This window comes from Trachypithecus francoisi, unplaced genomic scaffold (assembly GCF_009764315.1).
Source record: "Trachypithecus francoisi isolate TF-2019V2 unplaced genomic scaffold, Tfra_2.0 Lachesis_group9, whole genome shotgun sequence".
Classification (NCBI taxonomy): Eukaryota; Metazoa; Chordata; class Mammalia; order Primates; family Cercopithecidae; genus Trachypithecus; species Trachypithecus francoisi.
In genome coordinates, this window is record NW_022681474.1 from 53,551,992 (window position 1) to 53,566,552 (window position 14,561).

Consider the following 14,561-nt stretch of genomic DNA (forward strand, 5'->3'; position numbering starts at 1 on the left):
CACATCAGCTCATTTTAATCTAGCTTCTACTGTGTTGGCTCTACTCAGATGGCTTATTTGACACCTCTGTAACAATCAGTGCTGTTAACCATTTTGTTCTTCAAAACACTCTCTTCCTTTGGCTTCTCCAGTGTGTTCTCCTTGTTTTCTGTCTAGGTCTCTGGCTACATCTTCTGTGGCTTCCTTGTCATCTTATCTTTCTCCAATTGCTCATTAAATGCGGTTGTTATAAAGCTGAATCTTAGGTCTCTTTTTACTTAACCACTACTCTTGAATAACTTGTCTCTTATTGCTTCAGTAACAATGACAACTCCTACATTTATCTTTCACCCAGACTACTCATCTGAGGTCCAGTTCTATATCTAAATACCAAATTGATTTTTCCTTTTGAATGTCTTAAAGTTTTCTCAGACTCAACAGGTTTAAGACTTATAACTTCTCTTTCTCCATGTTCTCTTTATCTTCAAGATTTTTTTTTGTTTTTTGGACTAATATATTTTCGGAGGACTCAAATTCTCTACCCCTCACGTTGTAACCATAGGCAATTAATCATTCTAAGATTCAGTTTCATAATCTGTAAGATGGAAAAACTGTAGTTCCTTTCTTAACATAAGGAAACATCAGACAAAATGTGAATATGGGATGTAATACCACGGACTAGATTTACCCTCTAGCTGTAAACAAATAGAAAATCCTTCTAGGGTTGTTTTCAGTATTAAAATAGTACTTACAAAGCACTTGAAACAGGACCTCACGTAAAGTAAGTTTTTTTAAGTGTCTGCTTTTATCGTTATTGAATATGGTTATGAAGTTGTTGGATGAAGGCTTAAATCCTTATAAAAAGCAGTTCTCAACTCAGTACTTTAAAATTGCATTTTAAGAAACTAGAAGAAAGAATAGCTCCAAAACAAGCAATGAGAAGGAAATGAAGCATTGAAATATGAAAGTGTAAAACATTAGAGAAAAGTAAGAGAAATTAAAATCTTGTTTTTTGAAAAGATCACTAATAGTGATAAAATTCTAGCCAGACTGATTAGAGAAAAGAGAAGACACAAATGAGATTAATATGAATGAAAGAGGAGAGATGAGTATAGATTCTGTAGACATTAAATTGGATAACTTAAATTATTAAATGAGCAATTTCCTTGAAAAACACAAACTACCAAAGCCTGTTTAAGAAGAAATAGTTGCCAAACAGCCCTATATTTAAAAAGAATATAGATTTATAATTAAAACATTCCCTCAAAAAGAAAACAACTCATCATAGAAGACTTCACTGAGATAGTCTATGAAACATTTAAAGATGAGTATCAGTTCCATACACTCTTTTCTGAAAATAAGAGGGAACACTTCTTAACTCATTTTATGTCAGCATTACTCTAATATGAAAGAAAACTACAGTCCAGTATTCCTTATAAAAATAGATGGAAAAATCTTCAATGAAATTTTAGCCAGCTGAATCAATATATAAAAAGGATAGTATTTTATGACCAAACGGGATTCATTCCATGAATGCAAGGGTGGTTTAACATTTGAAAATCAATCAGTGTAATTCGCCGTATGAACCAGCTAAGAAAGAAAAACTATATGATTATTTCAGTATATTCAGAAAAGTCATTTAACAGAATTAGTACCCATTAATGATAAAAACTCTCAAACTAGGATTTAAAGGGAACTTTCTCAACCTGTCTGTTAAAGGACAACTAGTAAAATCCTGTAATATATATATCATGCTTAGTGATGAAAGACTGAATGCTTTCTCTCTAAGATCATGAACAGGCACCACTTCTATTCAGCATTGTATGGAAATTATAGTTGGGGCAGTGGAGCAAGAAAAAGAATTCAAAGGCATTCAAATTGGAAATGAAGAAATAAAATTGCTTGTGTATATAGAAAATCCCAATACACAAAAAAAGCCTACTAAGACTAATAAGTGAGCCTATTACAAAGTCATTATACAAAAATTAATTGCATTTCTACATACTAGCAATGGGTAATTGGAAATTTAAATAAAAACAAATTAAAATAAAAATATTAGCATTCAAAATCTTAATGCTATGGAGAAGTTAAACAAAATTATGTAAAGCCTGTATGTTAGAAATTATACAGGCCTATGGAAACAAGGATCATGTCCATGAATCAAAAAAACTCAAAAATTGCTATAATGCCATTTCTGCCCAAATTGATGTATACCATAAATACAATTTCAGCCCGTATCTTTGCAGGCCTTTTTTGTAAAGACTGACAAGCTTAATTCTGATATTTATATAAAAATGCAAAGGACCTAGAATAGCTGACAATTTTTAAAAAGAACAAAGTTTAATGACTTAAATTGCCTGATTTTCACACTTACTGGAAAGCTACATTACTCAAGACAGTGTGTTATTGGCCTAAGGATAAACATTATTAATGGTATAGAAAATAGTTCAGAAATAGGCCCGCACACAAAAATGTTTATCTGATTTTCAGCAAAAATGCCAAGGCAATTCAGTGGAGGAAACTGGTAATCTTTTTAACAAATGGTTTTTGGACAATTGGACATCTGTATGCAAAACAATGAATCTTAACCTTTAAGTGGGCAATGATTTCTTAGACATACAGAACCAAACTGTAAAAGAAAAAATAAATCAGTTGTACATCATCCAAGTTAAAAACTTTTGATCTTCAAAAGTCACTGTTAACACAGTTCCCATCAAAATCTTAGCATTATTTTTTGTAGACATGGACAAATTTATTCTAAAATGTATATAGAATTATGAAGTAACTGGAAACAATTTTGAGTAAGAAGAATAGAGCTGAAAAAAAATCACACTACTTGATTCTAAGACTTAACATATAGCATTATACTCAAGACACTGTGGTATTGATCAAAAGATAGATCAGTGAAACAGAATTAAAAGTCCAGAAATAGACCTGTACAAGTAGAGCCAACTGAAGTTTGACAAAGATGCAAAAGCAATTAATTGGGGAGAAATGATGCTTTTTGCAACAAATAGTATTAGAATAATTAGATAACCAAAGAAATAAGCTTTGACTTAAAACTCTTATACAACAGTTATCATAAATCTAAATGTAAAGTGTGAACTATAAAACTTTTATAAGAAAATGAAGGCGAAAATCTTTTTGATCTAGGGCCAGATAAAAATTTCTTGCACCAAAACCAGAATCCATAAAGGAGAAAAAAAATAATAACTTGGGCTTCATCAAAATTAAAAACTTTTACTCTGTGAAAGACACTGTTAAGAGCATAAAAAGACAAGCCACAGACTGGAAGAAAATATTTGGAAATCGCATGGCTGATAAAGAATGTGTATCCAGAACATATTTTAAAAGTCTCTAAACTCAACAGTAGGAATAAGACAATCCAATTAGAAAATGAGTAAAAGACTGAACAGACACTTTACCAAAGAGCATATACAGATGACAAAGAAGCACATGAAATAGATGCTCAACATGATTAGCTACTAGGAAAATGTGAATTTAAAGCCATGATGAGATATGACACACCTACTAGAATGGCTAAAATAAAAAGTACTGGCAAAACCAAGAGTTAGTAAGAATGTGGAGGAACTAGATCTTTCACACATTGCTGGTGGAAGTGCAAAATGATACAGCATTCTGGAAAACAGTTTGCCGGTTTCTTGTAAAATTAAACATGGAGTTACCATATCTTACTCCTTGATATTTACCCTAAAGAATTGAAAACTTATATTCACACAAAATGTATACACAAAGCCTTTTAACAGCTTTGTCATAGCCATCAAGAGATGAATAGATAAATTGTCATCCATTTCATACAATGAATAATACTCAGTAAGAAAAAGAACAAGCTATTGATATACCAACACCTTAGAGAATCTCAAGGGCTTTATAATAAGTGGAAAAAAGCCGGTTTCAAAAGATTTAATAGATTACTTATGGTGAGTTTAGTTTGTATGACTTTTTTTTTTTTTTGAGACAGTCTCACTCCGTTGCCCAGGATAGCATGCAGTGGTGCTATCATAGCTCGCTGCAGCCTCTGGCTCCTGGACTGAAGTGATCCTTCTGCCTCAGCCTCCCAAATAGCTAGGACTATAGGTGTGCACTACTACCCTGGCAGATTTTTTTTTTTTTTTTTTACATTTTTTATAGAGATGGGGTCTCTCTATGTTGCCTAGTCTGGTCTTGAACTCCTGGGCTCAAGCAGTCCTTCTGCCTTGGCCTTCCAAAGTGCCAGGATTACAGATAGGAGCCACTACTACCAACCTATAACACTTTTTAAATGAAAAAATTATAGTGACAAAGAACAGATTAGTAGTTGCCAGAGGTAAAGTTGGGAGGAGTCTATGATTATAAAGGGATGGCATGAAGATGTTTCTTTGAGGTGATGGAATCATTCAGTGTTCTCTTTTTCTTTTTTTGAGACAGAGTCTCATTCTGTCACCCAGGCTGGAGTGTAATGGTACAATCTCGGCTCACTGCAACCTTCGTCTCCAGGGCTCAAGCGATTCTCCTGCCTCAGCCTCCCAAGTAGCTGGAACTACAGGCATGTGCCACCACACCTGGCTAATTTTTGTGTTTTTAGTAGAGACACGGTTTCACCATGTTGGCCAGGCTGGTCTTGAACTCCTGACCTCATGTGATCTGCCCTCCTCAGTCTCCCAAAGTGCTAGGATTACAGGAGTGAGCCACTGTACCAGGCTGGAATGGTTCAATATTCTGATCGTAGTGGAGGTTATACTAATATAAAGTATGTGATAAATTTATGTAGAACTATACACACATAGGGCATGTAAGAACTGGTAAAATCTGAGGAAAATTTCTAGTTTGGTTAATAGTATTATACCAGTGTTAGTTTCCTCATTTTGATAGTTGTACTAATGTGTTGCTGGGTGAAAGATACCCAGAAACTGTAATATTTTTGTAACTTCTGACTTTTATTAAGTCTAAAATTATTTCAAAATAAAAAGACACTGTTAAGAAAATGGAAAGGCAAGCCACAGACTGGGAAAAAATAGTTGCAAAACATCTGACAAAGGATGTGTGTGTATCTACAATGTATAAATAAGTCTTAAAACTCTTAAGAAGACAGTTGTATTTTTATAATAGGGAAAAGAACTAAATAGCTATTTCACCAAAAATAATTACACAAATGGCATATAAGCCCATGAAAAGGTGCTCAGCTTCATTAGTTATTAGAAAATGCAAATGTGAACCACCATGAAATACCACTGTACACCCACTAGTATAGATAAAATTAAATGGCAATCCGAAGAATTTGGAGCAACTGGAACTCTCACATCTTGCTGGTGCAAATGAAAAATGATATGGCTTCTTTGGAAGACAGTGTGACAATTTCTTAAAAACATAGGGCTCAGCAATTCCACTCCTAGATAATTAACCCAAGATGAATGAAGAAAAATTGGGAAATTCATACTGGCGTCATTTATAATAACTCCAAAACTGTAAACAGTTGAAATGTCCAAGTGGTACATCCACACAATGAAGTTTATTTCCTAGTAAAAGAACTCCAGCATGGATGAATCTCTAAATCATTAGAGCAAATGAAAGAAGCCAAACAAAAATTACATGCTGTGTGATTTCATTTATATGAAGATCTAGAAAAGGCACAATAACCAATTCAGTGATTGCTAGGAGTTGGGGGGAAAGGGGTAGAGAGTGGAGACTGACCATATAGGGAATATATTGAGGTAATGGAAATGTTCTATATCATGATTTTCTTGATGGTGGTTATGTAATTGTATATGTTAATCAAAACTCATCAAATTGTACAGTTAGTACAATTTTTATAGGTCCTTTGCATGTGTTTTGTTTTTTCTGCCTAGAAAGCTCTCTCCTCTCCCTGTCTGGTTGACTCATCTTCGATGTTCAGATCTTGCTTAAATGTCATGTTGTCAGGAGTATCTGTTCCTGAGCCCAGACTGGCACAAGCTTCTTTGATATCCTGCCGCTTTCCTTCATTGTCCTTACCACAGCTGTAGTTTCAGTCAGGCAGGTAGCCATCAGCTTAAGGTCTCTTTTTCTGCCCTAGTTGCAGCACTGTGAGGAACCAGATGCTGATTACCATCTTGTTAACAGTACATAGCATGGTGCTTAAATCAGGTTTGAATATTGCATGACTGAGTATAAGTGAGTAGAGAGTTCTCTGTCTTCTGTTCTTGTAAGTGGCAGCTGTGGCTTTTGCCAAGGGTACTGCTAGCTGGGGCTGCCTGCTTAACCTTGGAACCTGTCTGCCTGCATCTGCCCTGCTCCTGGGGAGTTGTGACTTATCTGCCTGCCATAGCCTTTGTTCAGACTTCTTGTCACCGTGAATCCCACTCCTGTGGCCAGGCCACCCTGTTCTGAGAACAGAAAGGAGCTTTTTCTTGCTGTTACTCTTAGCAAAAAAGTAAACGGTCGTGCTGCATGCATGTTCCTGGATCTACTCAAGCTTTTTCTTTTTTTCCCAGCCAGTGGAGAAACTCTGAAACACAGTGTTTTTTTTACCTACTGTGATAACAATATGTCAACTCCTGTGAAGCACCACAGAGTACCCCTTTGTCTCCTGATTATCTTAATCTTTTTGAGAGAGACGTATGACTCCTCCAAGTAAGGTTAGGAATCCTAATCTGCAGGTAGTTTGAATGCTTGGGTGGAAGGTTTAACGTTCCAGAAGGTGAAAACACCATCAACTTTGTGCTCAGCCTCTGCTCATATTTGCAGATTATCAGAGATCACTATTAGTGTCTCCATGCCCCCCAGCTGACCCAGTTTCCAGGATAAATGTGTAGAATAATTAATAAAGGGCCTGACAGCCAACACTCCTCTTCCACTCCTCTCATTTCTCTTCTTCCTTATTTCACTACTGTAGTAGGTAAGAGGGAATTCAGGTTATAGTAGGAAAATGATTAGGATGAACAATCCCTGTATGTGAGCATTCTGTGAACATAGCTCAGTGTGTAAATCATTACCAAAGCTCTTTTCTTTATTATGGGTTGTCCACTTAGGAAGAATTTATGAGTCTTGTCATTTCAGTCTTCTCTGGAGCACTACATGACTCCTCCAGTTAGTGATTTTGGAAATGTTTCTCTGAACCTTTTACAGTGTATCCAAGTCAATTCCTCATTTGTTTCTAGTTTATTTGTCCTCGGGTTTTACAGCTTACATAGTTTGGAGTTGCCTGTTTAATTTTTGTTTATTTTTAACTCCTTTAGGCCTAAGACTCTTCATTGTTTCTCTTTCATCTGAGTCATTATAATAGTCTCTCAGATGTTCATATTCCACTCTTGCTCCCCCTTTCTCCTGCAGTACAATCTACATGTCGCAGCCAAGGATTAGGTCAAGGCATTCTCATGGTCTCCACCCTCCAGTAGCTCACCTTCTTACCTAGTTTGTGATCTGGCCCCAGGACATGCAGAGTGCCTAGCAGGCAATTAATATTTGCTGAATTAATTCTTTGTATTGTAGTCATATTAGGGTTTTTGGGGGGTTAGCATTATCTTAAAACCACAAAAAACAGTAACTTTAGACCTAATTGGTTTCATGACTTATTGAGGAGGCGAGGAGTAGGTTAAAGCTGCTTTGCATACATTTTGGAATAGTATCTTTTGTCTAGTAAGGATGGATAATAAGTTTGCTAATAACCAGTATTCACATGAGTAGAAAAAGACTGTCTTGATTTTTAATCCTACAAGTAGTAAAGGAATGGTAGTTAGAAGTTGAATTGTACTTTTAATGCTTCAAGCAGGATAGAATAGTATTGTTTTGTTTTGTATCCCAATATGCTAACTACTTCTCTCTCTCGTTGCTGTTTTGCTTCTCATCCTTTCACCCATTACAGTCTTAGTATGTATGTTACACCAGGAAGTTGCCTTGGCAGGTCAGAGGATCTGTCACAGTGAAGGCACTGTGGTACCCTTTGTGTTTTAGGCAAGGGTGACATGTGCTAGTCAACTTATTTCCATTTGTTGTTCTCTCCACTTGGCATTGAATGAGACTGTTAGCCAGTTTTGAATGAAAGTTTGTAAATTTCTCATAAAAATTAAGGTTTTTATTCTCTATAATAAGCACACGAGAAAGATTGGTTTTAAATTTTATTTTAAACTGTGAAGTGACGTTAAAAACGTGTTTAATTTTAATTATTTGCTTTTGTTAGTCTTGTAGTAAGTTACTAATGTATTAAGGCTGGTAACTTCTAGATTGGAGGAATGATTTATCCTAATGTTTCTTTTTAAAAAAACTATCAGTCGTTCATATGGCATATGCTGATCAAGGCTCTGTGGTGTTTTTTTCTTGTGTTTTTTAATGAAGCAGCTCTTTTCATGATCTAGCAGTCTGTTACTATCGGTAAGTTAACAGAGTAAGGACTCAAATTTTAATATTAAAACAAGTTCATTTTGTTAACATCACATTTTGTTCCATCTTGCAGCTTCTTGGTGAATTTTTGGATGAAGCCATTAAATTAATTGCTTGCCATCATGAGCAGAAGCAAGCGTGACAACAATTTTTATAGTGTAGAGATTGGAGATTCTACATTCACAGTCCTGAAACGGTATCAGAATTTAAAACCTATAGGCTCAGGAGCGCAAGGAATAGTATGGTAAGTTTTTACTTCCAAAAATTAGGCAGAGAATCATTAACTGCTACGTTTTCTCCTCTCGTAATTTAGATACCTTGGCAAATATTTAACTTACCTCAAAAAATTAAAACTAAAAATTAAATGAAAACTATTCCACAGTAAATTGTTTGCTTCAGGGATCAATGGTCTTTTCTTTATTATTATTATTAACGATTGAGTATCCCTAATCTGAAATGCTTAGTACCAGAAGTGTCAGATTTTGGAATATTTGCATTGGTTGAGCATTCCAAATTCAAATCAGAAATGCTTCAGTGAAACATTTCCTTTGAGCGTCATGTCAATGCCCCCAAAATTTGGATTCTCGAGCATTTTAGATTTCATATTTTCAGATTTGGGATAATAACCTGTGTTATTCATAATATATAACTATAAACTGCCATCTTTAAGTATAAACTATGATTAAATACTTGGTCATAAGCCATTGGAGACAAATATCTCTATCAAGAAAGAATAAGTGGCATGCTTGTTAATTTCATGTGTATTCCCATTAGATAACTGTTTAATAAGAAGCTACATTTAACCATCACTTTCATCCTATAATGAAGCCCTGGAATTTCAGAAATCTTATTCTACACTGGGGAATGAAGTCAGCCAATATCTCACTTATGTGTTTCAAAATTCATCCATATGTTTAAAATTGATTTATTAGCTAATTTCTGCAAAAGGCTTAGGCTATATCAGCATAATTCTTTATAAACTGAAATGCAGATCACTCTTTGGGATAGTTCTGATACTGATTGCAGATCACTAAATTAGCATAATAATAAACTAGTGTTTTGGGGAATTATAAGCCTCATTCAAGAATGATTATATTTTTGTTACCTTTTTTTGTTTGTTTGTTTGGAGACGGAGTCTTGCTCTGTCGCCTTGGCTGGAGAGCAGTGGCGCGATCTAGGTTCACTGCAAGAAGCTCCGCCTCCTGGGTTCACACCATTCTCCTGCCTCAGCCTCCTGAGTAGCTGGGACTACAGGCGCCAGCCACCATGCCCGGCTAATTTTTTGTATTTTTAGTAGAGATGGGGTTTCACCATGGTCTCGATCTTCTGACCTCGTGATCTGCCCACCTCAGCCTTCCAAAGTCCTGGGATTACAGGCGTGAGCCACCGTGTCTGGTTCTGTTCAGGTTTTAGCTCTGTAATTTACTAGCTTTGTGACTTTTGGCAAATTTACTCTGCTGAGCCTGTTTCTTACCTAATTTACAGAATTGTGAGGATTATATAATATATATATTATATATAAATAATATTTTAAAATATATTAATGTTTCGGCTGGGCGTGGTGGCTCAAGCCTGTAATCCCAGCACTTTGGGAGGCCGAGACGGGCGGATCACGAGGTCTGGAGATCGAGACCATCCTGGCTAACACAGTGAAACCCCGTCTCTACTAAAAAAATACAAAAAACTAGCCGGGCGAGGTGATAGGCGCCTGTAGTCCCAGCTACTCAGGAGGCTGAGGCAGGAGAATGGCGTAAAACCCGGGAGGTGGAGCTTGCAGTAAGCTGAGATCCGGCCACTGCACTCCAACCTGGGAGACAGAGCGAGACTCCGTCTCAAAAAAGAAAAAAAATATATATATATATAAATGTTTCTGTATCTTCAGTTATCCTCAGATAGGTGCACTTTGAAGTTTTTGTATCAGAATTAAGAAAAAATTGCTTGTTAGGCCCTCTTAAGCCCTTAGCCTAAGGAATAACTATTTTCATATTTTTGCTGAAAGTGATAATTTCTATAAGAGATGTTTGTGAAATAGACAAATATTAAACATAAAAATTTCAAAACTCATTTGTGTGTTGCTGAGTCAACTGAATATAGACCTTTTTTTTAAAGCATTATTTTGTGCCCCAACCAAAAATAGTAAGATTAATTGGGTCTAGATTGTGGCCTTTGTATCCTCAGGTGCTTCTGATTTGTGTACATTGAAGAATCAACAATTAGAAATTTAATTTTTTTGGGTACAGGATAGTGGAGTGCACTCAAACCCTTTTGAACTTTTAGAATTTGAAATATGCTTTTGATTTGGCAGATAAATTAATAGCAATGAATTTAATTGTTAAAAATAAAACCTGCTTTATTTGAAGATAGTCAAAACATCTATAATTTTGCATGACCCCACTGAGTTTTTGTTTTGTTTTGAGTAGGACGTGTTTGTAAATATGGCATTTCACAAGTAAGGATTATAATATTTATGTATATTTTGGTGTGTGTGTGTGTATATATAGGCAGTAGTTGTATATATAGAATGTATAGATGTGTCCATTTATGCAGTACCAGTTTCTTAATACATATAGTGCTACATGGCATTTGATATGATCAGATAGCTACAAAACAAATTCAAGTTTTTAGTCAGGTAAGAAAACTGTTAATCAGCAGTGAGCTGGCTTTCCAAATATTATATGCATATAAACAGAAATAGTCTTTTATAGTATGTTAAGTGGTCCAGTTTGAAAAACATGACTTCATGTCTTAGATCTTCTGGTCTCAGCTTTGCTTTTAACTTTCTGGCTTAACCTTGGGCAAATTACTTTACCACTGGCCCTACATTAGGCAATGGTAAATCCAAATAATTTTTAGGATCTTCCAATCGTAAAGTTCTTTAAAGATACTTTACCTTATTTGTGCTTCAGTGTCTCTGACCTGTCATATGAGAAAGGTGCTATATGGTCAGTGTCATGGGATAGAGGAAGATATGAAGAGTAATGGGTATGATGTTGTGTTTTCTAGTTATAAAACAGCTTCTCATGCCCTGAAATCGAGCATTCGTATTTATAAACAACTTGATTTTTAGTTTCTCCTCCAAAACACATTTTTAAGGGCTTTACTTTTTCAAAAAATTATAAAATAATATTTTGTATACAAACCTCTGTATATACTTTCGTCTTCTTTATTTATTTTATTACTATTATAATTTTTTTTTTTTTGAGGTGGAGTCTTGCTCTGTCGCCCAGGCTGGAGTGCAGTGGCGTGATATTGGCTCACTGCAACCTCCGCCTCTCGGGTTCAAGTGATTCCCTTGCCTTAGCCTCCAAGTAGCTGGGACTACAGGTGTGTGCCATCACGCCCAGCTAATTTTTTTGTCTTTTAGTAGAGACGGAGTTTCGCCGTATTGGCCAGGATGGTCTCGATCTCCTGACCTCGTGATCCACCCACCTTGACCTCCCAAAGTGCTAGGATTACAGGCATGAGCCACTGCACCCAGCCTCGTATGCATTCTTTATCCTACCTTCATGGAAGTGCAAGGTTAAGGATTCATTCAGGCTTTAGGCTATCTAGTGGAGCTAAATAATTATTATGCATTTGTACATTGAGTACCCACGATGTACTAGGTGGATCTTTGAGGCAACACAACGAACATGCAGGGTCTCAGTTGTCATAGTCCACTGTCTGTTTGGATCCATTAGCATTTTAGGAAATAGTTGCCAAAAAAACATGTTGTGATAGATATAGAAGACACATGTTGAGCGTCATAGACTGGGAAGCGATCCAGTTACTTGTCTTTGGAGAAAGTGAGAAATCTATATGACTGTTTCATGAATTCAGTTTACAGATTTTTGCTTTAAGTTTTTTGTGTGTTTTTGAATTTCTTATTACAGCGCAGCTTATGATGCCATTCTTGAAAGAAATGTTGCAATCAAGAAGCTAAGCCGACCATTTCAGAATCAGACTCATGCCAAGCGGGCCTACAGAGAGCTAGTTCTTATGAAATGTGTTAATCACAAAAATGTAAGTGAACATTTTTGGTTTCCTAAGTATAGATGAAATCAAGATTTATTCATGAATATGTGAATATCAAAGACTTTAAATATTAGGGACTTTAAATTGTTCTGTATTAAAACATTGTTTAAAAGGGATATCTCTCTCTCTCTCTACAGGGTGATTTTTTTTCACAACTTTATTAAATTGTATCAAAAAATGACTTCTAGAATTTAGATTATATGATTTCCTGTCATTTAGTTTACAAAAGGAGTTTTAAAAAGATAAGTGTTTCAGAAGAATTTTATTCAGCTTGATCTCATCTTCTGCTTTGTGTCTCTGTCAGGCTGACATTTCAGAAAACTGTAGCATTAGCACAGAGATGAAATTGTTCCCATTATACTCTGACACTCTAATCATATTGAATATAAAATTTATATCACTTCTCCCTACCCCACTCCCACCTCTTTAAGTGATGGCAGTATTCACTGGTCACTTTATGATGAGGTTAGTGGGTTTAGCAGAAAGTTTTAGAAAATATCTAGAGGGTATTAACATGTATCTAATTCCATTTTCTAATGATTGCAAAGAGGAGGCTTTGTAAAGATACGTAACTTGTACTCATTTTGAGAGTAAACAGTTATACTTTTTTAAACTTACATTAAGCATATTCATACTTTTGTGGTTGTTCTAATGGAATGATTTCTTCAGTTGAGGAAATAAACTAGGAGTGAATTGTGTAAGGGACACTTTTAGGCAGTCCTAAACCGAAGGTATTTGACTAAAGACATTTCGTAGTGTTTATCCAAAAGAGTTCATATAATATAATGAGTGCAGTACTTTCTGACTGCAGATAATACAGTTTACCACATTTTGAGAGCTAAATATATGCAAGCCTCTGTGTATTGGAGTTATTGGGTTCATTACCAAGGGAAAAAAATTTGTGCAAGTTTAGGATTAGGCCCCTTATTTCGGGAGCTTACAATGGTGTTTTGAATACAAAACAGACATACAGAAAGTTAAGTATCAAACATCACAAAGCAGTGGACGTTTGTCAAATGATGATAGTGGCCTATATATTGAGATCTAAAAAGAGGGACAATTTCTGTGAGCTTTAATGAGCTGGGAAGGCTTTGGGGAGGAGTAGACCTAGGCTGACTCTTAAAGATGGGGTAAAAATTGGATTGTTGAAGGAAAGGAGCCTTCAGAGAGGAAGAATGGCATAAAAAAAGTCCAGAGACAAAGATTAAAGTTAGATAATGATAGGGAAGAAGTTGTGGTAGCCATTCTTGTTCCAAGTGGGAACCTGATGTGTTGCTCGTCACAGTTTTGCTGGTGGCGTACTGCCAATGGATAGAGCTGCTCGTGCCCCTTGTGGCCTGTGAACACAGTTCCATGGCAATGGTGGTGTTGCCTTAGTTTTTCCTTGGGGAGGAGTTCAGTTACTCCTACCTCTCAAGCCTGGGTGACTGCAAAGAAAGGTGGTTCCTTCAACTGCATGGAGTATGACTAAGCATGTCTCACATGATTAGGCTTTTAGCAGGGGTGGCAGAGGTTTATCCAGGCAGTACTCTCAGCACCTAGAAGAGTATGGACAAGAGTAGGTACTCAGAATATATTTGTTCAGTGAGTGAGTGTAAAGCTAAATATGGGAAAACTGGAAATGGTGACTGAATTATTCCACTCCCCAATGGATGGATGTTTTTGTAGTGTTTTGCCTTTTAAACTATTTCATCCTCTGTACAGATTGTCTCTTCATTGGTCTAAGCATCCCTGGTTTTTCTCATTGTTTTCATAGATGATCTCGAGTTTCTTTTTTAATCTTGGCTGTTTATCTCTGAACACACTTTGAAAGTGACCTAGCGCACAGTACTGCATAAGCCACCTAGCACACACTACTACATGTTTGATCAGATCTTCTGAGAGGAGCTGAGGCATGTCATCTTTTAACTGTAGACATTAAAACCCTGTTTAGAAATTATGTCCCCATCTGATTCCCGTTGTCTTTCTTTGTTACAGGCCTGCCCTGCAGGTCCCATCTCACCCAGTCATTATATTTTTTCTTTTGGTTATGGAGAATTACGTATAGTACTTCCTGTTTCTCCCTATTAAATTTCAAAGGTGAAATGTGGTTACTCTTCCTGGTCTACTAGTGATTGCTTTTTTCTTCCTCGTTCTGCCTTTTCACTTGTGGGCTCCACTTCCCAGTTTTGCTCAGGATGTCTTTGTAATAGCTGAATTAATTGATTAGCAAC

At 36.1% G+C, this 14,561-nt stretch overlaps 1 protein-coding gene across 15 annotated transcripts in view; it reads left to right on the top strand.

Moving 5' to 3' along the window:
* Positions 1 to 14,561, top strand: part of MAPK8 (mitogen-activated protein kinase 8) — a 156,366-nt gene that overhangs the window by 109,522 nt on the left and 32,283 nt on the right. For all 15 annotated transcript variants that reach the window (XM_033209986.1, XM_033209978.1, XM_033209973.1 and 12 more), the window contains 2 exons: positions 8,408 to 8,578; positions 12,207 to 12,336. In XM_033209986.1, coding sequence (XP_033065877.1) covers positions 8,457 to 8,578; positions 12,207 to 12,336 — 252 coding nt within the window. In that variant the 5' untranslated portion in view covers positions 8,408 to 8,456. The remainder of the gene's footprint in view (positions 1 to 8,407; positions 8,579 to 12,206; positions 12,337 to 14,561) is intronic.